This window comes from Musa acuminata, chromosome BXJ2-7 (assembly GCF_036884655.1).
Source record: "Musa acuminata AAA Group cultivar baxijiao chromosome BXJ2-7, Cavendish_Baxijiao_AAA, whole genome shotgun sequence".
NCBI classification, from domain to species: domain Eukaryota; kingdom Viridiplantae; phylum Streptophyta; class Magnoliopsida; order Zingiberales; family Musaceae; genus Musa; species Musa acuminata.
Genome location: NC_088344.1, coordinates 2312185 through 2337940, shown reverse-complemented (window position 1 = coordinate 2337940; position 25756 = coordinate 2312185). Strand labels below are relative to the sequence as shown.

Below are 25756 nucleotides of genomic sequence, written 5' to 3'. Positions count from 1 at the left end.
GGAGACAAAAACATGAGCATATGGAATTTTAATGTGTCGTTGAAATAAACCATGATTGAAAGGCTACAAAAAAGAATTACTGATAAAAAGGAGTTTATGGTGAAGGAGTAATCATACGAAAAATAAATACAATCAACCACGAGAAATACACTTTTACCACTAATTATCAATGGCATGGAGAACTTCTCAACCTAAAGGCTGCATCTTTTCCACCAAATAATAACAATTATGATAGCTATATATCAGCTCTGGCAGACTACTCTCAATATTATTATATGGCAAAGCCCATATCAACAGTCATTACTGGGAATGCAGATATTACTAAATATTCCATCTCGGCTTTCAAGAAAAAATAGCCCGCCCCTGCAGTAGATGTCCCCACAAAAGATACAAACTCTGAAGTACTTGCAACATATCGGCAGCAAGGTTTTATATACAGTACAAAAACACTGAGAAAAAAATAAAATATATATATATAGCAACTTAATTGTTGCTGGAGAACAAAAAAATACCAAAGCTGGTGGTCGTTCAGTTGTGCTAATCAGCAGTCAGATCCACAGCATAGCAATTTGGTGATTGTCAGACTAAGGTACTTTGAAGGGCTTCTCTTTCAGCATCTTCACAAGTCTGAAACTTCTCCAGATCTTCCTGTTGGTGATGCCGAAGAAGCAAAATCCATTGGATGATCAAACTTACAAGCAGGCCCATATTTGCAGATTCTGAGACGGCTATAAAATGCACAGACTGGTTGATCCTATATAAATTGATATATGTCAAGTGAATGAGAAACAATTAAAATCATAAGCAATGTCCAAAACAAATTAAGGAAATCTGAAATATGATAGAGCAGACTTAAAAATATAATGATCCATTAGTTGCTTTCTGACATAACTGCAAAGTCTTAACACCAGAATTCGGAGCTGGACATTTGGTTGCCTAATGCAAAACCATCACAAGCAGCAAACCTGGTCGTCTCCCTTTTCTACTGACTCTAAAAATGATCCAGTTAAATATAGTATATAAAATGGCTCAATGGAAAGACCTCTGATTCATTGTGAATGAATACAGCACATAATTAACACCAAGACTCTGACTGATGCACGATCCACGAAATAGTTATAAAGATTTATTGGTGATAAAATAGATGGTACCACCCAGATAAAAGTTAAAACAGATGGGCAAAAAAAAATAAGCACGGCAGAGTATCATTCAGACCTCAGGTATTTAGCAAACAAAACTAGAGAAACAACCATTTGCTAGTAGAACTTCAAGAATATAAACCAAAAGTTACCAAGTACAAGAATTTATAAGTGAAACTCACAGGTCTCAAGGGAAGCCCTAGAGGACTAATATTGCAACTAGAAATTCCTGTAAGGCGACTTCTTGGATGATGAAATTTACATGCTGATTTGAATTTACAATCTCCAGTCTTCATAAAGTATGGACACTCTGGTTGACCAGGTCTCTCAGGATACACCATGTCTCCCTGCTGCTGTATAGCACTTGTATTACTAATGGAAATTGCACACAAAGGCTGCTGTATATTCCTCGATGAAGGGAAAGATGGGCTTGATGGGACCTAATATAGAGGATCATAATCAAAGTCAAATAAAGCAATCTAATATCAATAAAGAAAATATAAAAACATAATATTATTTCTTTTATTAGTCAACTTGCAAAAAAGCATTCAAGAAACTAACTGTTAAGAAAAATAATATAACACTGATCTTTCTTCAGCCACTGACTAGGGTAGATAATTGAAACCATCCTTCCAGTATCAAGATTGACTGAAGAATAAAAAACAATTCTCTCTGACAATTTGACAACAAATTTTTTTCTACTATGAAGATGAAACAAAATGCATTTGTATGTTCAATCATCTGATCGACTAAAAGGGATACGGACTTCAGTGGATCAGCTTCAGTACATCCACATAGAATATGTAAACTTCAAACAGATAAAACTATTTAAAAGTTAGTTTGTGCTGAATGGTGGTAAGAACCATAAGAAGCAAGAGAAGCTCAGAAAAAGTCAAAAAAAAAAATACAAGACACAAATAAGTGCACCCGTAAAGGGTTGAATCTGTGTTTATAATATTATTATTGTTTCATGATGAATAATATGCTAACTTCAATATAACCCTAACAACTTGGAGAAAATAACACCTAAAATGCAGATCAAGGTAAATATGCCAAAGTTTTCAGAAAAAGCAGATCACCACAAGAAAAAAGGAATACTAACATTCTAATGAGCCAATTAACAACAAAACTCAAAAACCATGAAAGCACAATTTCAGTTACAGACTATGATATGATTCCAAAAAAGGTGTAAACTTATGCCATTTACCGTTCATTGGCATCTGTCATATACAAAATTCCTTTATTGATCAAAGCTACAAATGACTAGGGAAAAGTTATTAAACAATAACTACAAATCAAATTACCAAGAGCCCATCAAATAAATATTCTAAGAATTTTGGAACGATTTCTATAAACAGACCCGGGTAAAGTGCAACAAAAATAAGATAAATTTATCAATAGCAAAAGCAGAAAAATATTCTTTCGTCTGGAAGATGATAAATAAATACAAGCCATAAGTTACCTGGGACCTTAAGTTAGGGTTGAAGTTGAAACCTTTAGGAGGAGGGACGAAGCTTGGGATGTAAGATGGTAAGGAATCCAAGTGAGTAACTGTTTGGTTGAAGCTATGAATGTGATTTGGCATATTCATTTCCGCTGAAGCATGTCGTTTAGGAGATCCACCATTTTGATATTCCAATACACAATCTTGTGCAGTTACAACAGTAGGATCAGGATGGTTAAACCAGCAGTTACTCGAAAATTTGCAACTGCCAGTGCGCATGTAGTAGGGGCATTCTTTTTCTCCCTGGAATAATAAACACATCGAGTAGAAAAAATATGAACTCTGCAAGGTGAAAAGTCAATCAAGAAAATATATGGCACACCGCAAACTTGTCTCTAAATAACTAATATGCAAATAGATCAACAAACTTACTGTTCGGATTGGAAGCCCTAAAAAGTTAAGCCTAATTCCTGATACTTCAGGTTTTTGTTGAGAGTGAGCAAACATGCAGGAATTTCTAAACTTGCAACCTCCCGGCATTAAGAAGAACTGCAAAACCAACACAAATCATTAAAACATCAAGCACCATGATAAGTAAATGACAGCAAAGAAAGTAAAAAAAACTGATTGCATTCTAGAAATGGCCAATTCATTACTAAGACAAACTTTCATCATAATTTATAAAACATTTTTTCACTAGCAAAACATGTGGACATTTCCTCAAATGAATATGTTCACATTTTAAATTGTCAATAAAACATTGAAACTTCCATCACAAGCAAAAACCTCAGATCTATAAATAGATTCTCAAGGAAACCAACTTAAAAACTAGACACACAATAAAACTAAACCATTTACATAACTTTTTGCACTTCAATCATAGAACACAAAAAATATATATACATTTTATTTGTATAATAAAAGGGATCTTCGAGACTGATGTAATTCATTATTTTCTGAGTAAATGACTTTCTACGCAACAACAAAAAAATGTAGAACTCTACCAAACACAAAAGTTAATGGAACAACCTAAGAAGACCCTTACCCAGCCAAAATAAACGGAATGGCAGAACCTTCTAGTTATAGCCCCAGACCAGTTATTTAATTGAACTGGCACAAGGCTTAGACAAATTCTAGACAACTGGCCCCCTTGAGCTGCTAACTGTTCAAACGATTCAAAATTTCAAGTTAAGATTATTTGACCTTTAACCTAGGGCAACACACCCATTCTGTCATTTTGTTCCACTGTTGGAATAACAATTTTTTGACACATCAAAATGAAATGACTAAGAACTAGAGCCTTGCTTAGTAATGGACCAAATTTATCCGGTCTATTATTAACTTGCCTAATTTGGATCTTGAATTCTTTCATAATAAGAAAAACTTCCGAACATAAAACATGAGATGCAAAAAGAAAACTTGGCAAGTGCTTATAAAAAAGGTACAAAACCTCTTCATGAAGTAACAGAATAGAAGCTTGCAATAAAACTCAGGATAAGGATAACAATCTCTTGAAAGAGAAAAAGAAAGACAGAAATAGAGATTACAAACATACCCAAGTCTGCACAAGAATAGAGAACTTTGGAACTTGACCATCTAGAACAAACACATTAAAGGTGTGGTACACATAGACCTAAGAAGCAATCATGCAATTAAATAAGATAGCCATCAGTTTATATAATAGTTTTGTTATCTTATGTAAAAATTCTTTCTTGAGTCGAGCCCATAGTTATATTGAGAAAACTTTTCATGTCATCAAATGCTCAATAAATGTTTTGTGTAATCCCATTATCTTGTTTACATCCACACTTCTAAATTGTCTTACAAACACCAGCTAATCAGTTCACTGATATCAATAGTTATTATTGAAAATAATATTCATGTTCTCATATTTACAACTTTGTAATGATTTCCGGCTAACATATTCTTCTATTAGTTCCTTTTTCTACATTGATCTATCTTCTTTGCAGTTAATGGTTCTGATCAAAAGTCTAATTTCACTGAGCTGTATAGTGCAACTACCGATAGATAGGTCAAATTAATGAGGATCAAAGTGAAGGACATCTTTCTAGGAAATGAATCATTCCCTCCCCCTCCTATGACTCTTTTACCTGCTTATTTTACCACAGATGACTATGCCGAAAGAAAAAACATGAAATGTCAATGAGTAGGAAAATTTTGAATACAAATTATGTCAATAAAACAAACTAAAAACCATCTTGAAACTGTTATCTGTAAAACAAATGATGGAAGTAGCAAAGCTTTTATAAAACAAGAAGTTGTTAATTGCTCAACATGTAAATAGACAAAAAAATGTAGAAACAAACAGGATTAACAAAACAATTTGCAAAAGGTCACGAATCCAAGCATATTAAAGTTATTTAACAAAACAAGTATTTTACACAATAGCTAATAGCCATAAACATAGAAAGTATACCATCGAAAGTTATTCATAAATAAAAAAACAAAAGCCACAACATTCATGCAACTACAGGACACCCTCAACCTAGCGCTAAAAACATGACAAATGAAGATAAAGCTAAATACATCGACAATAATGTACAATTATTCAATAAAAATAAACATAAAGTAAGACCCCGAGGATAATACGCAATACAGGTTTCTTTCAACCTTGCATTCTTTTCGCCCAGCCTTTTCTGGGAATTCCTCCTTTTCCTCCATGCTAATAGGCTGCTGAAAAAATTCCATGTAATAATCACACACCATAAGACCACAAAACTACAATATTAAAATATTAAATAAGTTAACAAACAATGAAAAGTGTATTCTTTTCAAAAGAAAAAAGGCAATCATTCAACAAGTATTGCAATCTTCAGAAACCAAAAGCATATATGCTCAAGTAATTAAGAATTACAATGGGGTTCATCCACATGACAGAATCACTTCAGTTCAAGAAAAATGTATCAATGAATCTGAACAATCTTAAATGAGATGGATGTGAATAGAAGTGAAGATCGAAAAAAAAAAAAAAATCCAAGCACTGCAGAGAATCAAGGAAGACTGTACATAAGAATATGCATATTACAAGTTTAAAAAAATGTAACTTTCAATTACAACATAATTATATAACTGAATGTGTATTACAAATAAAATAAAACCTAGATGACACAATCCGACATTTATTTTTATACAAATCAATTATATTCTATATTCTGTTAAAATCTTTTGTAATTTAGAACAAACAATTTTCAGCGATAAATCCATTACCTATCAACACTTGAAATCTTAGGTTAACATTTATGTTTTAGCATTGTTGTCAAAGGCATAAAGCACTACAAAAGGTGCTAACATTACAAATTTGCCCAAGGCACTTAGCACTCCCCTAGGCACTTGCTTGAATGAAACAAGGCGAGCATCTTGAAAAATTATAAAAAAGTATAATTAAAAATAAAGATAATCATTTAAAAAAACTTCAATCAAACATGAGCCAATAAAATAATGAGAAAACAAATTGTGAAATGATCAAATGATGGATATTTATGATGAGAAATTGTGAAATGACATGTCGTGGGAATTAATGAATGTGCTCCTTTAATCAATTGTGAACTAGTGACCAAATGAAAGATTATTATGATGGGAAATGACCACTGAATGTACCAGATCTGTACAGGCACTAGATGGACTAGTAATGGTCCAAGCAGGTATATGTCTTTGTATTACATCTCATTCATTGTTTTATAGTCTAAATTCAGTTTATAGATGTCTAATTGATGGTATATCACTAGAAAAGGGGAGAAAAAAACCCTAATAGGGTTTTCTCTTGATTTCTAGAATTTTTTAGGGTAAATCCAAAATCTGGAACATATCAGCATATCGAATGCCTGCTTTTTTTAAGGCTAAATCTGAAATCCAATAGGTACCGATGTACTAACACTCTGTACACCAGTACGACACTAACCATACCGGTGTGAGCCTTAACTAATACACTACCAGTATATGAAATTGTGAACCTTGATTTCAATCAAAAAATTCTATTGACTGGAAGTGAGATTTATCTTTTTTTAACAAAAGAAATAGTATCCTATTGTCATTGTGCATGAAGGACTATTAATACCACACGAAGAACCTAAGAACCTACTTCATACCAATTTGGTTGATAAAAGCAAACAGAGAGCAAGGGCTCAGGATTTAGGATTTTGATTATGGAAGGGAACGTCTCAAGAAGGGTTTAACGCACCAGTCGGTATAGTCAAAATACTAGTTGATATCTTGGTACAGTTGGCAAAATTGGTATAAACTGGTACTTAAAACATTAATTTCAAGTAGTTATTCTTCCTTGTTTCCAACATTTTTAATCATTGTAGACATCCATCGACTTTACATGCTCAATGAACATATTTAACAACTCACCTACCAACATGTACTAAATTTTACATCTAGTTTAACAAAAACATGTCAAGTTTACAAGTGTTGTGGACCTGCTCAGAATTCCAGCCACAAGGCTTGTTCTTGGGATACTTAAAACTGCAAAGAAAAAAGAAACTGATGCAAATAAGGTTATATAAGGAATACATGAAACTTACTCACATTGAGGAGAATATGTTCAAATATAGCTTGATTCATTAATTAGTTTCACGGTTTTCTACTCAACTAAAAGGCTGCCATGCTACTACAGCCAACCCGTCAAATACCATATTTGCGTACATGTCTTAAAATTAGAGATAAAGTTAGATTGCCATAGGGATCATAAGATTCCAAAGTTCCATCGATAAGAGGTACACCATTACAAAGTTGCTTCATGACATTCTCATATGAACAAAAGCATAACGTGATGTGTCTTGAAGATCATAAATGCAGACTCATCAGCTCGATTATTTTCAAGGATGGTAAGTACTTTCGAAAAGTGATCCAGCAAGGCAAGCATAAGGCACATTTGTAATACGGAACAAGTTAGTACAGTGAAAGCAATCATACACTTCCACATAAAAGAAAGTGAAAATCACTAAACATTTATTGATATACATACATTTGAAGGAGAGAACAGAAACAACATATAAGATGCTCTTAAGAAACTCCTACAAATCCCAATGATAGACTGTCAAAGAACCAACCTCTACAGATGCTTGAATCAAGTTTTTTTTTTTTTTTGTTGAACATCTGAATCAAGTTAAAATTAACAGAAACTGCTCATTCCAGAGTTCACAACATATGAGGGACATAAACCTAGAATTACAAACTTACATCTGTACAGATCGGTGAAATAGAGCTATAACTCACCTGAACCAATTCTGGCTCCCGAGTTCTTGCCTTCAGATTTTCAAGCTAACAGGAAAAAACAAAGAATTATGTATCAAAGACTCAAATTCCCAAACTTCTGATCTAAGAGAACGAACCTGAGTGAGCCTTATTCTCGGAGGATGATTAAACTTGCAGTTGGCTCCGTATCCACAAATCCCAGTCCTCAAGTAGTAAGCACAGTCAAGCTGCCCAGGCCTCTGCGGGTAAGAAATCCCCATACTCCTGTTCTCCCTTTCGTCATCCTTGGACGCGGCATCGGCTTTCTTGGACGTCTCCCAGACCTTCTCGACATCAGCTTTCCCCGTCAATCCTTCCTTCTCACCACCCACACTCCCCTCCTCATCCGACTTCTCTCCACGGTCCTCCTCAGTCTCAAAAGCTCCGACTCCTCCAGTGCACTTTTTCTGATCTACAGCGCAGAATTGGAGCTTCTCCGCTATCTTTTCGTCCGGGCCCACCTTCTCGAGGTCGACATCGATGGCGTCTGTCCCATGGGAAGAAGGGGGAGGAGGGTTAGGAAGAGTACGAAACCCTAACCCCAACTCCTTCACCTCTCCGTTCTCCTCATCCGCCTTCGGCTGCGCATCGGGTTTTTCCATTGCCATCTTCTTTCCAAAAATAATTAAACCCTAACGCGACGAAAATACTTCATATAAAACTCGAAACAGTGAGAACACAGAGAAAGACAATAAAGGTTCTTTTGGGCCCCACCTTTAGTTCTATTACTTGATGCGATTAAGCCGAAGCGAACGGGTACCAAATTTACGCGTCGAAAATTCTTCCCTAATTCGATATTAATATATATTATTACGAATTTAAATTCTTTTTAGTAACGTAATGTTATACCAAAATAATCTTGTCATTCCCGTACGTACATGCAAACATGTACACCGTGGGTCCCACGTGGCCGCCAAGGTCTGGTGTTGCAATCGGTCGCGGTCACGAGTCACGACGGGATCGTCGTAGTCGTCGTCGTCGTCGTAGTCGTCTGCACGCGCAGTGCATGTGAGCAAATCAATAAACATGATGCCACGTGTATTTTTCGTGGTTTTCGTGTTTTGTTTCTGAAAACCGAAACAGAAACAACTCCCGAGAAGCATTTTTGTGGTCAGTAGATGGGTCAACACGAGAATGCTCAGTGAAGTCAACTCGTTGCTTTGGAAGTAAGTTTGCTCGAGGGAGACGGAAACACTCGTGCAAAGTAAACAAAAGCTACTTCCCATTTATTTGGGTGCGAAGAGTTCCCAAAAAATCAGATCAAACACTAAGAATGGTTGCACGGGGGTAAACGCGGTAGAGCATGAAGCTGTTCCATGTACAGTTCAACAGATCTGCCAAACCTTAACAGATACAACTCAGGCTTATCTAACGATTCCATCTATCTATGGCAAGTTTTCAGGGCCTCCAAATCCGCCTCCAAATCTTTCACCGAAGATTACGTCTCCAACTGCATCTCTAAGCTTACTCTGGAGTTTTGAAGTCTTCATAGGCCTCTGTTACTGCCGGAGTAGATTTCTGATCCATTTCTCCTCTTTGAGTTTGGCCTCATGGCTTATCAGGTTGATAACGTGCAGATCGAGGAGAAGGCGAGGGAGAAGTCGATCGACGACTGGCTCCCCATCACATCTTCCAGGAAGGCGAAGTGGTGGTACTCGGCCTTCCACAATGTCACGGCCTTGGTCGGCGCCGGCGTCCTCAGTTTGCCCTACGCTATGGCGCAACTTGGATGGTAAACATGTGATTGCTGTGAGTCTTTTGGATGTTTGGCTCGGCTTAGCTAAGAACATGGTTGCTTGGGTTCAACGGAGCAGGGGCCCCGGCATTGCAGTGCTCATCCTGTCATGGGTCATCACCCTCTACACGCTGTGGCAAATGGTGCAGATGCACGAGATGGTGCCGGGGAAGCGGTTCGACCGGTACCACGAGCTGGGGCAGCAAGCCTTCGGCGACAAGCTCGGCCTTTGGATCGTCGTGCCGCAACAGCTCACCGTCGAGGTCGGCGTCAACATCGTGTACATGGTGACCGGCGGCAAGTCCCTCAAGAAGTTCCACGATGTCCTCTGCCCCGACTGCAAGTCCATCAAGCTCACCTACTTCATCATGATCTTCGGCTCCGTACACTTCGTGCTCTCCCAGCTCCCCAACTTCAACTCCATCTCCGGGGTCTCCTTGGCAGCTGCTGTCATGTCGTTCAGGTTGATCTGTGTCTTCAGATTACTTCTCCTCCATCATAAAGCTCATGGCTTCCTCAAACCAAACCGTTTGCTTGCCTTGCAGCTACTCCACCGTTGCCTGGGGAGCTTCGGTGCACAGGGGGAAGCAAGCCAACGTGGAGTACGGCTACAAGTCGTCAAGCACCGCAGAAGGCGTCTTCAACTTCTTGAGCGCACTGGGAGATGTGTCCTTTGCGTACGCCGGCCACAACGTGGCGTTGGAGATCCAAGCTACGATCCCGTCCACTCCCGAGAAGCCCTCCAAGAAGCCCATGTGGAAAGGCGTCGTCGTCGCCTACATCGTCGTTGCTCTCTGCTACTTCCCCGTGGCTTTCTTGGGGTACTGGGCGTTCGGCAACGGCGTCGCCGACAACATCCTCATTACGCTGAATAAGCCGCGGTGGCTGATCGCCACGGCCAATATTATGGTCGTCATCCACGTTATCGGTAGTTACCAGGTGATTGAGCTCTCTTTTTCGTAGTTCTTCTACTTGTCGTGTACTTGATCTGATCACATAAATACTCATCCATGCAGATCTACGCCATGCCTGTGTTCGATATGATAGAGACAGTGCTCGTCAAGAAGCTGCACTTCCCGCCGGGACTAGCCGTTCGCCTGATTGGACGCAGTACTTACGTTGGTAATCTCCATCTTCCTGCGGCAAAGCCAATGCCTTGACGAGCTTTTCACGTCCGGGAACAACTCATTTAGCTCTTCTCGCCTTGTGCAGCGTTTACGATGTTCGTCGGTATGACCTTCCCTTTCTTCGGCGGACTGCTTGGGTTCTTCGGCGGCTTTGCTTTTGCCCCGACAACATACTTCGTAAGCCTCCGTCCCCTTCATGGAATCCAACAACAAAGAACAAGTAGATGATGATGCTTTCTGATCTCTCCTTTTGCAGCTTCCCTGCGTCATGTGGCTTTCTGTTTACAAGCCTAGAAGATTCAGCTTATCTTGGATCATCAACTGGGTAGAACTAAAACACCCTGTGATATCTCATTACCGACGCACTAAAAGATATGTCGCTAAAAGTGTTTTGTTCGTACGTTGCCTCAGATCTGCATTCTTCTCGGAGTTCTGCTGATGATTCTGTCGCCCATCGGAGGACTTCGGCAAATCATAATGGACGCCAAGAGCTACGAGTTCTACTCGTAGGCTGCCGCGGTAGACCAATAAATCTGATGGTCTCTCCTATGTGCATAAGTGTAGCCACCTGTAGTGGCTTAATAAATGAGGAGAACATGGTGTAAATACATGTGGAGCTGTTTCTTTTCTTCCTGCTTATCGCTGGTACATATGATCACTGTTCTCTCCTGCAGGCGCTGCGTGAAGCCATCCATCATGCGTGTGTTGTTCTCTAGAAAACATATCAGAGTTCGATTTCACGAGACTGATCGTGATCGGCCAAAGAATGCGACTCCTCGATGTGTGCATGCATACATCTAAACGAAACATCTTCTGCTATTAATTAGTAGTCCAACTTATTTTCCCGAAAGTATATGAACATACGTTGACCCTTCGATGCACCACAGACGAAAACTAAATTAAGTAGCTCGGCTTACGTGATCGATTGATCTCTGATATCCTCTCCAGGCTTAGAGGGCAAGAAAAGGGACGAGTTTACAGGGTTGTAGATCGCAGGAAATCGGTGATCAGCTTTCATGTACACTTGTTATAAGAATAATGAAACTATGTCGAATTCTGTGAATGAAGTGAAGAAAATTATTCTGCTGCTAACCCCAGAATGATGATGTCGTTAAAGAAGACAAGCAAAACAGGGGAAGGAATAGTTTTGAATGCTTGTCGTACACAGGCCAGTGGAGATACATCCAAATGGATCATGTGCTCCAGCGCAATAAGAGCAGGAGATGAGTCCGGAGTTCCATCTGCTTTCACTTTGATTCCTCTACCTTCACTTTGTTTTTGCCCATTTGCAGCACACTGGCATATGAGGCCGTCCTTTAATGATTGATGATGCCACTCTCTCTCTCTCTCTCTCTCTCTCTCTCTCTCTCTCTCGCTGTTTCTCTCGTGATGGCATCTGTTTGTGGAGCACGGCAATAGTTGGCTTAACAGCCTATCATGAGCCTTCCATCACATACTTGCTGCGTTTGACATCAGTCCTATCGTACTGAGATGGCGGAGCTGGGGAGCGTTGCGGTGATCCGGTGGCGCGGGGGGAGGCTGCGGAGGCGGCGTGGGGGGACGGTGCGGCTGGGAGGCGAGCGGCGACGGAGGCTGGTGCTCGGGCGGAAGCTGGTGCTCCGGTGGCGGCTGGTGGCGGAGCTGCTTGGTCCGATCAAGAAGGCGCTGGTGGAGGCGGCGTCGGGCGGGCTGCTGGTACAGTCGCAGCACCTGCCGTTGCCTTTCATCTGCATCTCCCCATGTCTGACATCCTTGTAATCTCTTTGCTAAGTACCACCATTAGTAACATCTTTTTTGAATATGAATGAAGAAATCTGTGTCATGTATTTGGATCCAACGCATTGCTGAAATAGAATTGCTGTGATAGAAACCAGATTGATAGTATCGCATGATGATTCCAAAAGCAAGTGCAAGTTTAAGGGAGTGATGGTGTGAAACATTCAGCATCAGACTCTGCCAAGATTCTATTCGAATTGAGTGGATTCAACACCACTTTAATCTGGGTTTCAAGTTTAGCTTCAAGCTGACAAAGAAGAGCAGGATTAAACCTATCTCATAATTAATTAACTCTAAGCCAACATTAAGTCTGTAAACCATGCAAGAGAGAGTCCTAAATATTGACACCACTTAACATCATTATTTATTTTTATTATATGTAATTATTTCTTCTTGTTTTCTTCAAGAAATCAACATATGAAGCCAAATAAATATCCGAAGCTCATCCAAATGAAACTGTCCCAAAACAATTTGCCATCCATTAGGTAATTAAATTATCAGCTTAATATTAGTAGTAAAATAGGAGGAAAAATAGCATTAACAACTATAATGGTGTAATCAATTGGTTATGTACGCCACGTGGCTTCTAACGTGTTCGGGTGGCGGGACCCTTCGCCACGCGGCCGTCGTAAAGCCCACGGAGCGGCAGCTGATCTCTGCCCCGCTGCTGCTCACGGAACCGCCCGGAGATGCCGGCACCGCGTTCGTGGTCCTCCGGTAGGGCCCCAGCCACTTGGCGATCATGTACTGGCTCTTGCGCCACGGCGGGATGTGGAGATCCTGCGCCCGGAGCGACCTCTGAACGGCGTCCGCCGCCACCCGTACCACTTGCCGCATCGTCTCCTCCCCTGCCACCGCCGCCCGCGGGAGCGCCGCAAGCACAGTTTTGTACGCCTCCGTCGCTCTCGCCACCTCGAACTCTGCCGCGAACTCGAGGTCCACGATGTACCTCCTTCCGGCCCCCTCCGCCGCCGCCGACACCACGTCGATGTATTCGTGGCTGCCGGCGTTGAGCCCGCCGGACGAGTCCGACCTCGCCTTGCAGATCCCGGCATTGTAACCCGACGCCCTCAGCCGCGCCATCACCGCTCGACGTAATCCAGCGGCGCCGCAGCAGGTCCTCAGCCCCGAAAGCCCCTCAACCACCGAGTAGACGTCTGCCGCGAGCCGGACTCGAAACCGATCCCACTCCGCGGCAGGGTCCATCAGCTCCCGCACCACCGCAGCGGCGGTGCAGTCAGGATCGTCGGCGTGGTCATCGTCAGAGCTGTGATGGGGGTGCGCCACGGCGCCGACATCAGCAGAGAGGGAGTCGCCGTGTGCGTGCTCAAGGAACGCGTGGACGAGACCGGACAGGCTAGGGGAGTCGTGCTCGCTGCAGCTGCTGTCGTAGCCGGACACGCGGTGGCTGTCATCGGCTTCCCGAAGACGGGCCTTTGCCTTGTCGTCGTCAAGCAAGGTTGTCACCCGCGTCGCTCGAAGGAAGACTGCCATCTAACGTAAGGTCTCAACTCTTGTGCACTTCAAAGGAGAGAGAGAGAGAGAGGTGTCTGTTCTACGAAGAGGAGGAGGTTGGAAGAGGATGAGCTGCTCTTATAAAAGAAGAGAAGAGCAGAGACACGCAGTGGTATGCATCCGAGATTCTTCAATGAGCTATCTTGCAGCTCTCAGGGTGAGAGGGAGGTGGAAGCAGCGCACCCAGGAAACGAAGGAGACACAGAAGAAAACCGTGGGTGGGTCAGTTCGATCGCGGAAGAAGCGGCCTTTTGGATCGAGTCGCCATGAGGAGCGCTTCCCAACGCAGCCAGGCAAGCAAGACGACGCACACACACCCCCCTTGAGGATAACGTCTCCCCCATTGTTGACAGCGGACTAATGTGGCGACTCGATCGAGATGCATGTCATGGCACATACAAGATGACATGTGCACGTTCCTTGAAATGACGTATCTTATTCACGTATGTATGAGTATGTTGACCATTCTTCTTCTTGTTCGTGCAAACATACAGATCGTAGGAAGCTTGTTGTCGCCGAAAGTGAATTGGAAGCATCAACACTCCTGCTTACTGCTTTGGTGCCAGCAAGAAACAGTGGGAGGGTCGAAGCAGCCGAAAGAGATGATCCCTGGCCATCAATCATGTCATGTCATGAGATCGATGAAATTGATGGTTGTGATCATTTTGGAGTTGCACCCTTCCATATCTTATGAATGCAGTGGAAATATATATATATATATATATATATCTCTCTCTCTCTCAACAAGTAAAAAGAAAGACTTTGACAGCATCTTGCCATAAGTCTATTCCTTATGCCTTAATCCAAGCACAGCAGTGTAATTTTCTCTTCTGTAAGTCAATGGTGTTGCAATCTTTTTTTGTTTTTTTGAGTTGTAAAGTATTTTTCTTAAAAAAAATAATTAGACAATCTATGAGTTATCAGATTCATTTCATAGTTTCATATGAAATTTTCTTTGGGTCTTTTCCAATGTAATTTCAATCAGCATGTTTCATTTAGCAAGCATAATGGTAAATCATATATGGAGAGGGTGAACCTCATCAGCTATATAGGTACATGAGTCTCCACAAGACTCTGATTCGAGTATTTATCCATCGATTCAAATCCAATCTAAGTGGGCCGGGTAGATCATAAACCTAAATCCTTCTTGTTGCTATTTCTATCTCACATTATAATCACATTTTGAAATGTATGTTTATGAAACCAAATCCATTTAGGTACTTGAATCCAACTCAAAGTCCAACTTCTATACATATTTTTCGATTGAACCCGTCAAATTTAATTATCATCCAATTTAAGTGGGTTGAGTAGAATGAATATTTCATTGTCATCTCTAATATATATATATATATATATATATATATATATATATATATATATATATATATATATATATATATGATCTTAAATAAACATGAATGAATTTAAAAAAAAAAGCTTTAACCTTGAGAATTTTCACAACGTGTTTCAACATTGAAAATTTTTTGTAGAATACTCTTGGATGTATGAAAAGATAGATTTTACTTTTGCCTCCATAAGATTCACTGTTATCTATTCCGCCTTACATGATTATCCTATGTATCCTCTGTCATTACCCCTACGATCTTGTTGGACCATGGTAACCACTTTCTCTCCCCTCCGTTATCTCCATTGCATTGCATGAGGAAGAAGACAACATGAGGATCGTCGTCGCCTCCACAGACCCTACTAGCTTGCCCCAGTGCATCTCACTCATAGCTCTCTTGCGAGGAAGGAGGTGACAATGGCTCTCGTGCCTCTTCTTCCTCATGCAAAGGCTACGAGCCATAGATTTGATAGGGCAAAAAGGAAAGGAGATAACCGCCAAGGTTTAACGAGAGCAAGACCTTCATTATTGGTTGTCTCTATGCACAATTATGCTTATGAACAACGAGGGACTATTTGAGATAAAGGGGGTAAAATAAGCAACTAAGAGTTGAGTGATAGTCGATAGGGATATAATAGTTATTTTAAAAAAACACTTTATAAGAATTTCTCACGAGGTGCTATTTGAAAAATTATTGAAGTTAAATGTTTTTTCTAAAAATTTGTCCAATAAATATTACATATTCAAATCTCAATTTTGAATTGATAGATGCTCGTGATCACATTAGCAATTTTACTTGCTTAATTTGAGGATTATATTTGTCTTACGCTCAATGGTTAAACACCTATTAGCCATAAATGGGATAGAAAAAATCTCAAAAATAATAAGTTCAAACACTATTAATTAAATACAAATAATAAGGGTTAAAAGGATTTTAAAAAAATACATTATTAAATGAAAGAAGTACTATTTAAGAAACATTCCATTGCATATAAATAGGGCCATCCACCAACATAATTGTAACAAGTAGGCCATTTGATATTTGAATTCTTTTAACCTTTGGGAATATTTGGGTGCTCATATTTGATACTATAATAATCAATTATTGGCAACTACTTCATAATTCCACATGGTGTGCCCAACATGGCCGATCTTAACTGAAGTGGATAGGGGACTCAATGATAGTGATATAACTTCAAATCAAAGCAATTTAGATGACGACGAGCATCAATACTAATAAAGAGTAATAATTTGTTTGGATCGAGACTTAAATTACGATATAAATTTGGTGAATCCGATTCTATCTTAATAATAATATTTATTTGAAGTAAAAAAAATTGAATTGAACTAAGTCAGATTACGTGAGTTCGAAGCCTATTATCATTCTAGAGGAATCATAAAACTAAAAAATAAATATAAATTAATATATTAATCCTCTCCAAACTCCTAAGTTGATAATCGATAAGAATTTGCTCAATTTTAAATTGAGATTACGATTAAGGCAAGTCATTAGTGAATCCGATGATAATAGTATTTATTTCAACTTGGAAAGGTATATCGAATTCGAGTTCAAAGCATATTATCATTTTAGAGGAACCTTAAAACTAAAAAAAAATATTGATCCTCACCAACTTCTTGCATTGATGCAATGCTGACAATAAAGGAGACAACGAAGAATAACATAGAATAAATATTTTTTAGAAAAAGCTCTTGTCAACACTAGCAATGTTTATTTATATTGTTATAAAATAATTGCAACATAAATCATTAAATGCAATTGAAACAAAAAAGAATATACAAGAGGTAGTTGAACATTGTTGCCTACTGATTGATATATCGAGATTTCGTGTACCCAATGCTCTTGGAATGCAAGTCTTCGAAGCATACACAGTTCTCATTGCTGTGTTTGATCCTTTCTTCTTCACTTGGGAGATGAGCCATTCCACAGTGTTCAAATAGGAGACACATCACTCTCACTTGTTAGGAGAACTGCTGTGGTTGCAAGTGATTTTATCTGCTTACTTTGGGGGAGGGGAGGGGGGAAACACAGATGTCATCCTCCATTAGGGAAAAAGAAGCCTGTAAAAGATGATGTTGAAGATTCTGATGCTGTTTCATGTGGATGCTTGTGACATGCGCACAATAGTTCCAATAGAAGGAACAGTGTTTGTGCACTTTGTTTGCTTTATGCATCCATCAGTGTGCATGTTTTTGAAGTTTGGAAGGTTGCAGTAATGAGAATGTGGCATTCAGAAGAGATGAGCAGATATGAGAGTATCTAAATGTCTATATGTGGAGCAAAAGAGAACTTTGGTCCACAGCTTTTCAAGCTTCCAAACCATTTGTTGTTCATCGATTAGGCCCTTTGTACATTCTACAAAGAGGAAAAAAAGAGCATCAATGAATGAAGCAACTCAACAAACAAAAAGGCAATCTAGATTGGATGTATAGCATTCAAGGAGAGCAAAACCAACTTTAAAACAGTTCCAGTTGCCATGGACAGTATCAGAATAATTTTCTCCTTTTGGTTCTATCAATACATATTTTGGCTTTTTCATAACTATCATGCTGATGGTTTATGTATTATTTATCTATTAGACAGTGTTAAAATGAATAATACTGATCTAAGTATTGTATAGTTAATAAGCAATATGTACAAAGAGTTTTGTTAATGATGAGATGGATGTAAAGAATTATTAGGAAAGATATAAAAAATATGTGCTAACAGGTGTAGTTTCGATACGGATATAAATATGTGCTAAAAAGACTTACAAATAGCATAGTTTAGATTTAGATTTTTTATTTAATAAAATTATTTTTATCAATCAATAATGATGAAAGAGTCGTAGTCGACCCTAAATTAGCTAAGATCTTATGGTTCTATTATTGTTATCGTTGTCGTCATAACTATTTTTAAACATATTAAAATCTTTTTTTCATGCACTATGCAGACTAAAACTTCAACATAGCTAAGCTTTTTTCTATTTGTTTTACTGAGTGAGAAGGCAAGTTAATTGGGTTTGAATGACAAAGTAGGATTCAGCAGCAGGTTGTGAGAGTGGCTTATCCACACACCAGAGGAGTTGAGGTTTGAAAGGACAAGCCTCTCCTCCCCACCAAAGAAAAAACAAATGAAGCAAAAGGCACATTGAGTTGATTGCATTGGGTCCACACTAACATGCTCTTTCTTGGTGCTTTGGATAAGGAGCAAAGCTTCAAGTGGATCAGAGCCAATGTTCCATATCTCCTGCTGATGTGGAAATCCTGATGCAGACATCCCACCCCACACTCAACTGTAAGCATTGAATTGAGACACCAACTTAAGGCCCTGTCTGGAATCATCAATGCACCTGTGAACCAGATCTGAAACATTGTAGTCTGTGGATTTAGTTGTAATCCTCACAGTGATGCCTTGTCTTCACTTTTGCATGAGGCACTGAGAGCAACCCATCAACTGATGAGCACTGGGATTGTTCTTCCACTCTCCTCACAGTGCTCCTTGGTGGATGCAAGAAGGAACACAGAGCATGGAGAAAACAGTTGGGGCCAGACCTCTGATGCCCATAGATTAGAGAGATACCATAGATGAAAGAAGGTTTGGATGGTGACATGAGCCCACTTGACCTCAGTTAGATAGCAAATTGTTTGCAGCTGTAAAGCACTTTGACAAATGTGTGTTCCCCACACAGCTGATGGGGAGCCCAGTGGTATCTCATCACATGTGTTCTTCATCATCAGGATGACCAAGTGATGGTTGATGAGATGGATGGAGAATGTGGAGGCCAACTGTCTTGAGGGTCACAAGCAATGTGTTAATTAATACCTGCAAATCCTTCCTTTGGACCACATAATTCTTGAAATTTGTCTGGATCAAGTCCTGTTGCTCCAATACAACTGCACCTTTCTTTGCAGCTTGTGCAGTTCAGAACTTGTCTTCTTCATTGAAGAAAAAGGAGAAAATAAGCAGACTATTCTTCCTAAATTTATTAAGCAGCATCACAGAATAGTGTCAGATACCTCTCATGCTTTTTTTGCTCTTCTAGACATGCTCTTACCAGAGCACATAGATTTAAGCTTGTTAATGCAACTTGGCACAACAAAGATTTCTTGAGCTAGCAGACATCCATATCTGGGTTCAGTGCCTCTGTCTTCTTTTCTTTCTTTGTATGATTTCAGGTATGGCAGACATGATGGCAGAACAAGTTGATGCATGCTAAGTTTTGTTATTTTCTTTCCAGGAATGTCTGCTTTCAGAGAACTGCAGAACAACTGAAGAAATTAGTGCTGGAGAAAGTACAAGATAGATAGGGCTGGATGTAGCTGGGTGGCCTACAGAATAAGAATAATTGCAACTTGCAAGCAAGATTGGAGCTTCAGCAGTTGACTTATTCCTTGAGAAGTACTGACACCCAAACCTGAAATAATCTGCAGAACTTAAGCAAGAAGAAATTGTGATATTGCAGCTGCTTAAGATATCATTCTCAGACTTTTTTTGTGGATTTCCAGAAATGTTACCAAGAATCATCCAATTGAATAAATGGTAGAATCAAAATACAATTGTTGAATCTTGATTTCCAACCTCCCTTCCTAATTATCATACATCACAAATGTGGTGCTCTATTTGGACCACATTATGGGACTCTAACTAGATCATACAACTGATATAACTGACAAGAAGTCCCCAAAGAATTATGTTCCCTCGATAAATTAGAGAGTAGAACAAAAATGTGCTTGGATCTGAAGACCGTTGTTAGTTGAAAGCTTTGCGGGCTGCGATTATCCAGCGCCGCGATATATACATACAGATTCATCTTGTTCACTCCACACCAACCAATTGTTCAAAGCTCAATTTTCATTTGAGCAGCTGGGGAGGTGCCTGCATCCGACCGATGAAAAATCAGTAACATCTAATGGATTTATGAAGTTAGCAAGCGGCACAGTTTCCTTGTAAATGTTCATACCACCATGGAAGTTGTGAGAGGAAGCAACAATCTCCTGATCTTGTCCTATGCCCATCTGAACAATATTTTGGAGGTCATCCTCCCAGAAAAACCCTAGCTGAATATTCAGTATTCATTTTTATAAGTCTCAAAAAAAAAAAAAAATCTCCATAGTAGCTTTATAATCGCAGATTTGACAATGATTTATACCTGAGATGAAGAATCTCCAAATCCACCAAGGCAGGCCTGATGTGCATTGAGATCTTGGTGGCCTGTGGAATCTAACATGTTCATAGAGCAGTGGAAATCCATCGCGTTGGTCGCAATGCTATGAAGAATGTCCTTCTGTTGTGGTACATCAGCATAAGATGACACCATACTCATTTCAGGTGAATAAGCTGAATTCGGCACAGGTCCACCAATCTGAATCAACTGAAATTTATGACCAGAGTAATTAGTCGATGCAAGCATTATAGGCTGAATTTTGATTGGTTTTAACTGGTCAGGAAATTTCCAAACTCACATCCTTGGCACGGAGATTCGCCAAATTGTCAAAGTCCAGCTGTGGGTTTACGGTGGCGAGCTTCATGGAAAGAAACTACAACAAGAACAGAAAGATGAGATGAGAAAACCATACTTGCATATAGAAATTGTCATGTGTTGTATGATCATTTTACCTCGACTTGTCGCTGCAACGACTGCACATAGTTTATGATCTCATCAAGCATGACTGCTTTGCCAGTTACCTAAAGCAGAAGATTGCAGTTTGAGACTAGATTTCCAAGCAAGCTAAAGTAGATCTTGTCTCTGGTGTTCTATTCATAAGCTGAAACAGGGTGACGAGAGCATCTTTGAGATCAAGTGTTACCTTACTGCAGCCTGGAACGAGATCTTGCAGCAACTTCATTCGTTGGCTAATCTTCTCTCTTCTCACCTGGTGAACAGTTGAAGAATGATCAGAATCATCAACAGAGACGAAAGCCAACATTTGGATCTCGAGATAGCATTCATCACATACTCTTTCTGCGAGACTGTGGCTATCAGTTGCTTGGCCTCTTCTCGCCCTGACATGGATGTAGTCCTTAGGAGGCTCGGAGGGCTTGTCATTGCCTGCCTTCCTCTGCTTCTGCTCGGCATTTCCATTACTTCTGGCGCCATCGTTTTGCTCCAACTTTGGCTTAACATTGTCAATGCCGATCTCATGAATTTTCCCCGAGGATCGACATCGCTTTGTGTCGGAATCCTCTTCATCTGCCACCTGAAAGCTGCAAAGTTTGAGTCTTTCTTGGTAATACACATCAAGAAGATGAGTTTGGTACCTTGGAAGGATCGGTGGAAGGTTTCGGTGAAGCAGCATCCTTTTCTTTGCTATTCGAAGGAGCTTTTCGCTTCTTGCCGTTGCTCGCAGATATCGGATCGGACAGCGACATTTCCTCTCTGGAGATTGCCGGACCAGCGCTATTCATCTTCAATTGCAGTCCATTCGATACTGGAATTTGCCTGTTGCTCTCCAAGTGCCCAATTTGGAGCCCGCTCGCCGTGAGAGACTGGATGATTGCCGCAGTCGAAGGCTTGCCGCTCCCAGGGAGCTCGAATTGGCCTGAGAACCAACCGTAACTCTGGCCGTCGAAGCTGGAAAACCTTGCTGCCCTCTCTGCGAAGCCTGGGTCAGCCGGAAACTGATCCAAATGTGCCAGGGCCAGATTTCCTGCAATCACTAACCCTCCCAAGGCTTGGGAATTCCCAGAGGAATCCATGAAATGGGACTGCGGCGGGACCTCCTCGCTCAAGTGGCCAATTCTCTGCAACCCTCTCTCGAGCTCAAATGAAGACTGCGGCGACATGAAGGAGCCAAGCGCCGATCCAAATTGGCTGATGTGATCGACGGAGCGATCCCAATTCTGGTTGAGAAAGCACTTCGGCGATCGATCCGACGACCCAGAGTTCATCTCCGCGAGGTCGGCAATGCAAAAAGATCTCTCCTTTATTGAAGTTGAGCACCCAAAAGTGAAAGAACAGTGAATTCACCGAGGTTTCCAATGCCCAAAGATAAACGAGGAGTTCCGGAAGTAGAATTGGATTATGGCAAGGTTGAAAAATCTCTGCTCGACAGAAAGCTACAATCTTTGGGGGGAGAATAAAGGGCGAAAAGAGGAGAGGTGGAAGGTGGAGGAGAAAGGGAGAAAGGGAAAGCAGAGGCAGAGAAGTGAAAGGAAGGTGGGAGTGATAAAGGTGAGAAAATTGCAGAAAGGAGAGCTTTTTAAAGACGTGGGGAGTGCAACACACAAGGGGAGGGAGGGAGGTAGGGAAGAAGAAGTAAACAACTTGTTGACCTTCTCTGAGAGGTTACATACAATGGAAATAACTGAGAAGGAAAAGTTCATGGAGCTCAAATGGTTGAGAGAGAGAGAGAGAGAAGAGAGAGAGAGAGAAGGGGGAGATCAGCAATCATTAAAGGAACGAAAAGGAAAGCTAGTGGAGTGTGTACACAAGTTTATTACACTTTTATTGGTCCAAAGATGCACAAATGCTATATTCTTTGTTTATATCACACTTGTTCTTCGAGGTTTGAGGTGGAGACGAATTTATTGGCTCGCTATAAAAGATTGTTGTCTTGGTTTCATTAACTTCTCTCAATCTAAATGAACAAAGCATATTAACATCATCAGGAATCACAATGGATCCTCAAACACTTGCCTAGTTTTTTACCTCTGTTCTAGTCTTTGTTCATCATGTTCATGAACTTGAGCTGCAGAGGACCGACCTTTAATTGGGTGCCATCCTTTTGCCTTCGGCTGGTGAAATGCATCAAAAGTAGAATGGAGACAAATTAGGTTTCTTGGAGTGTAGAGAGAGGAAGCTTTTCCAGTTTTCTGAAATGGAAGTGTTTGAACCTAACAAGCAGTTCATCTTCCTCTCATTAAATGACCTCTTGACTGTCACATGCAAGAAGATGATTTGGAAGAGTGGGCTTCCACCAATGTCCCTCTTCCACCCCCCACACCTCCCTCCCCCTTTCCATCCCTTTTCCTGGTTTCATGCTTCCATCATAGTTTACAGATCACCGCCATCTTCTATCATCGTGAGCTTGTAATCTGCCTGTAGTCAATTGTTTTAGGGAATAAAGGGTGGATGCCAACACACATGAGAGAGAGAGAGAGAGAGAGAGAGAGAGAGATGGTTAAAAAGGTCAAACAGTGAACTGGAAGCATTGAAGATTACTTAGAATAATCTGTGTTCTTCCAGGTCAATCCTACCTGCATCTAGCTATCGTCCACTCCGCTAAATCCGGCTCTTGTCGGATTCCATTACCGGCTCAATCTTGGCACTCCTCCCATCTCGATCTCGCAGTAATCTACGCTGATATCCGATGCTCCAGTGGACACGACATTCCACGTGAGCAGCTAAAACTGCACACAGCAGCCGCCTGCTCTGGTGTTGTGTGTTATCTTCTTCCAGAAAAGAAAGCTGGGAGCAGCTTCCCTACCTTCCATGAATCATACTCATGAGAGACTACAAAACCAAGTACCCGACATGAGAGTTGGCTGCTACTCTCTCTTTTGGTGCTGACACTGTACACAAAACTGCCTTCTGTCGATGGCCAAAATGGAGAAAGATCAAACTGCAGCATGCAGTTAAAACAAATACTGAGATAAACCCAAGAGAGAAAGAGAGAGAGAGAGAGTTTGTACTTGTAGGACTTCATAATTCACTGCAGTTAAGAGAGAGATGAACACTGTTGCTTGGCACAAGTACTCTGAGATAGCAACAATGCAATGTTCTTCTGAAAAGAATCATAGGACTGGAAAGATCATTTCTCTTATTACTTTGTTGAACTATATCAGGAAAAAATCTCATTCACAAATCAATTATAAATGCTTGATTTTAGTTTTCTTACTAGCTTTAGAGATTATTATATTTGCTAATCTCCTTGATGTACCCCTAAGAAGTGGAGAGGAAGAACAAAAGAAGAAGAAGAAGAAACTAAAAGGCTAAATAGAAGTTTTTGCAGCTTGATTCATCAATTTATGACTAGCTGATTAGAAAAATGGGAGAAATTGTTATCATCTGAACAAGGAAAGAGCAATTTCATATAGATTGGGAAGGACAAGTTAATCTAATGAATGATTCCTCTTAGTGAGGAACAAGTTATGCATACTAGATTTATAGCCTGGAACAGGTCAAGATCTAACAACCACACACTCCCCCCTTTGGCTCCATCCTTGAAGGCATCTCCCACCTATTACTCTTGCCTTTAGGAAGTGCCAAACCACTCCACCACCAACTTCTCACCTCTCTCAGGGAGTGGCATTGAATTCCTTTCTTTCTCTGTCATTTATCAGGATATGATTCTTGCATGGCAATGTAGGTTACATGCTTGCATGCATGTCTTGCTAATCAAATACTACAGTAACAATGCCTAGACTTGGGTAATGTGTATGGTCTCAATTATTGAAATATAGTGATGCAATTTATTGGTAGATAAAGAGAAAAATGTGGTGTCATATTCAAGTTTCATATATTTTAAACTATGACTAACATGTCAATAGAAGCATAGATAATATATATATGTCATCTGTATGATTTGTAATATCTATGTTTCATAAATATAAAAAAATGATATGCTCATATTTTTTATTTTTTAAGATTAAAGAACATGCTTTCCAAAAATAGTATTTTTAGTATTCTACAAAATATTAGTTAAGTATAATATTAATGTTCACATTAAACATAATATAATAAATCAAAGTGTGCTAACAGACTTGAATATGAGGTTATATTATGATAATAAGCATGTATATAATGACTAAAAATGATAGTAGAATTTTAATCGACCTTAAGTGAATCTGGATGAGTTTGAATGCAATTAAAGTAAAGAAACTTAAATTTTAAACCTCGTATATATGGAGAATAATAATAATAAATTTAATAATACACGGATGGAGTGATAAATTTTCACTGCATAGGAGGTGATATATGAATTTAATGAAAATGAGATTGAGATTGTGCATAAGTGATGTTCACAAAGGTTTTTTATGTTTGGTAATTAAAGACCAATAAGATTAATAATGCATCTGATGTGTTTTAATAGACCTGATCCATGGGCCTTCAAGGTCATTGGAGTCATCATGATCAGTAGTAGGTTACAAACTAATATGGAGCTAAATTAAGCAACCCAATAATTAGATCTAACATATGAATTTTTTTATATTAAATTGCTCTATATTGTAGTCATTAATTTATGTTATATTGGTTTTTAAGCAAACCACAAAAGAATTCATATCAAACTTGTGAAATGAAATTAATGAAAGAAATAGAAGAAGGAGAAAGAAGGAAAGAAAAGGCAATATAATACATCTCACCAAAGTCAATGCTTTTGACCCCTCAAAATATGATTTTAGCGTGTATTTATCTCTACATATATATCCAAAAGCTTTTATGAATATATATATATATATATATATATATATATATCCTT

The 25756-nt window shown here is 39.7% G+C and overlaps 4 protein-coding genes across 8 annotated transcripts; 1 reads left to right on the top strand and 3 right to left on the bottom strand.

The window, feature by feature from the left end:
• Positions 1-300: 300 nt before the first annotated feature.
• Positions 301-8527, bottom strand: LOC103990796 (zinc finger CCCH domain-containing protein 43). 4 transcript variants are annotated; one of them, XM_009410064.3, is made up of 7 exons: positions 7938-8527; positions 7822-7866; positions 5215-5274; positions 3016-3132; positions 2602-2886; positions 1322-1579; positions 301-754 (listed from the first exon to the last, which is right to left on the bottom strand). In XM_009410064.3, exons 1-7 carry the CDS (start codon positions 8445-8447, stop codon positions 620-622), a joined length of 1410 nt encoding a protein of 469 aa, XP_009408339.2. In that variant the 5' UTR covers positions 8448-8527; the 3' UTR covers positions 301-619. The 4 variants fall into 4 exon arrangements, with proteins under 4 accessions (XP_009408339.2, XP_009408337.2, XP_009408338.2 ...); XM_009410062.3 differs by having other exon boundaries at positions 5215-5277; positions 7786-7866; positions 7938-8483; XM_009410063.3 differs by having other exon boundaries at positions 5215-5277; positions 7938-8482.
• An 822-nt stretch (positions 8528-9349) lies between these two features.
• LOC135616146 (lysine histidine transporter 1-like) lies at positions 9350-11222 on the top strand. Its single transcript, XM_065115328.1, has 7 exons — positions 9350-9571; positions 9654-10037; positions 10120-10513; positions 10591-10696; positions 10787-10878; positions 10958-11026; positions 11113-11222. The coding sequence occupies exons 1-7, from the start codon at positions 9390-9392 to the stop codon at positions 11209-11211; spliced, it is 1326 nt and encodes a 441-aa protein (XP_064971400.1). The 5' UTR covers positions 9350-9389; the 3' UTR covers positions 11212-11222.
• A 1182-nt stretch (positions 11223-12404) lies between these two features.
• Positions 12405-14217, bottom strand: LOC135616064 (uncharacterized). The gene has a single exon (XM_065115231.1). It carries the CDS (start codon positions 13969-13971, stop codon positions 13036-13038), a length of 936 nt encoding a protein of 311 aa, XP_064971303.1. The 5' UTR covers positions 13972-14217; the 3' UTR covers positions 12405-13035.
• Positions 14218-19846: 5629 nt separating this feature from the next.
• On the bottom strand, positions 19847-22688 carry LOC103990798 (transcription factor bHLH77). Of its 2 annotated transcripts, none has more exons than XM_065115934.1 (8): positions 21597-22688; positions 21296-21535; positions 21146-21211; positions 20955-21023; positions 20801-20875; positions 20488-20700; positions 20299-20395; positions 19847-20213 (listed from the first exon to the last, which is right to left on the bottom strand). In XM_065115934.1, the coding sequence occupies exons 1-8, from the start codon at positions 22224-22226 to the stop codon at positions 20176-20178; spliced, it is 1428 nt and encodes a 475-aa protein (XP_064972006.1). In that variant the 5' UTR covers positions 22227-22688; the 3' UTR covers positions 19847-20175. The 2 variants fall into 2 exon arrangements, with proteins under 2 accessions (XP_064972006.1, XP_009408340.2); XM_009410065.3 differs by having other exon boundaries at positions 20488-20709; positions 21597-22683.
• Between the last annotated feature and the right edge of the window lie 3068 nt (positions 22689-25756).

Bases quoted from the DNA above. Each gene is read 5' to 3' on its own strand.
- LOC103990796 (XM_009410062.3), bottom strand. From the start codon at position 8,447: ATGGCAATGGAAAAACCCGATGCGCAGCCGAAGGCGGATGAGGAGAAC. The intron at 7,867-7,937 runs GTTCGTTCTCTT...TTTTCCTGTTAG, and splicing joins CGAGAATAAGGCTCACTCAG to CTTGAAAATCTGAAGGCAAG. The intron at 755-1,321 runs GTGAGTTTCACT...CAATTTATATAG, and splicing joins TAGGGCTTCCCTTGAGACCT to GATCAACCAGTCTGTGCATT.
- LOC135616146 (XM_065115328.1), top strand. From the start codon at position 9,390: ATGGCTTATCAGGTTGATAACGTGCAGATCGAGGAGAAGGCGAGGGAG. The intron at 10,038-10,119 runs GTTGATCTGTGT...CTTGCCTTGCAG, and splicing joins GCTGCTGTCATGTCGTTCAG to CTACTCCACCGTTGCCTGGG. The intron at 10,879-10,957 runs GTAAGCCTCCGT...CTCCTTTTGCAG, and splicing joins TTGCCCCGACAACATACTTC to CTTCCCTGCGTCATGTGGCT.
- LOC135616064 (XM_065115231.1), bottom strand. From the start codon at position 13,971: ATGGCAGTCTTCCTTCGAGCGACGCGGGTGACAACCTTGCTTGACGAC.
- LOC103990798 (XM_009410065.3), bottom strand. From the start codon at position 22,226: ATGAACTCTGGGTCGTCGGATCGATCGCCGAAGTGCTTTCTCAACCAG. The intron at 20,876-20,954 runs GTAAAATGATCA...TTCTTGTTGTAG, and splicing joins CGTTGCAGCGACAAGTCGAG to TTTCTTTCCATGAAGCTCGC. The intron at 20,710-20,800 runs GTGAGTTTGGAA...CATAAATTTCAG, and splicing joins CGAATCTCCGTGCCAAGGAT to TTGATTCAGATTGGTGGACC.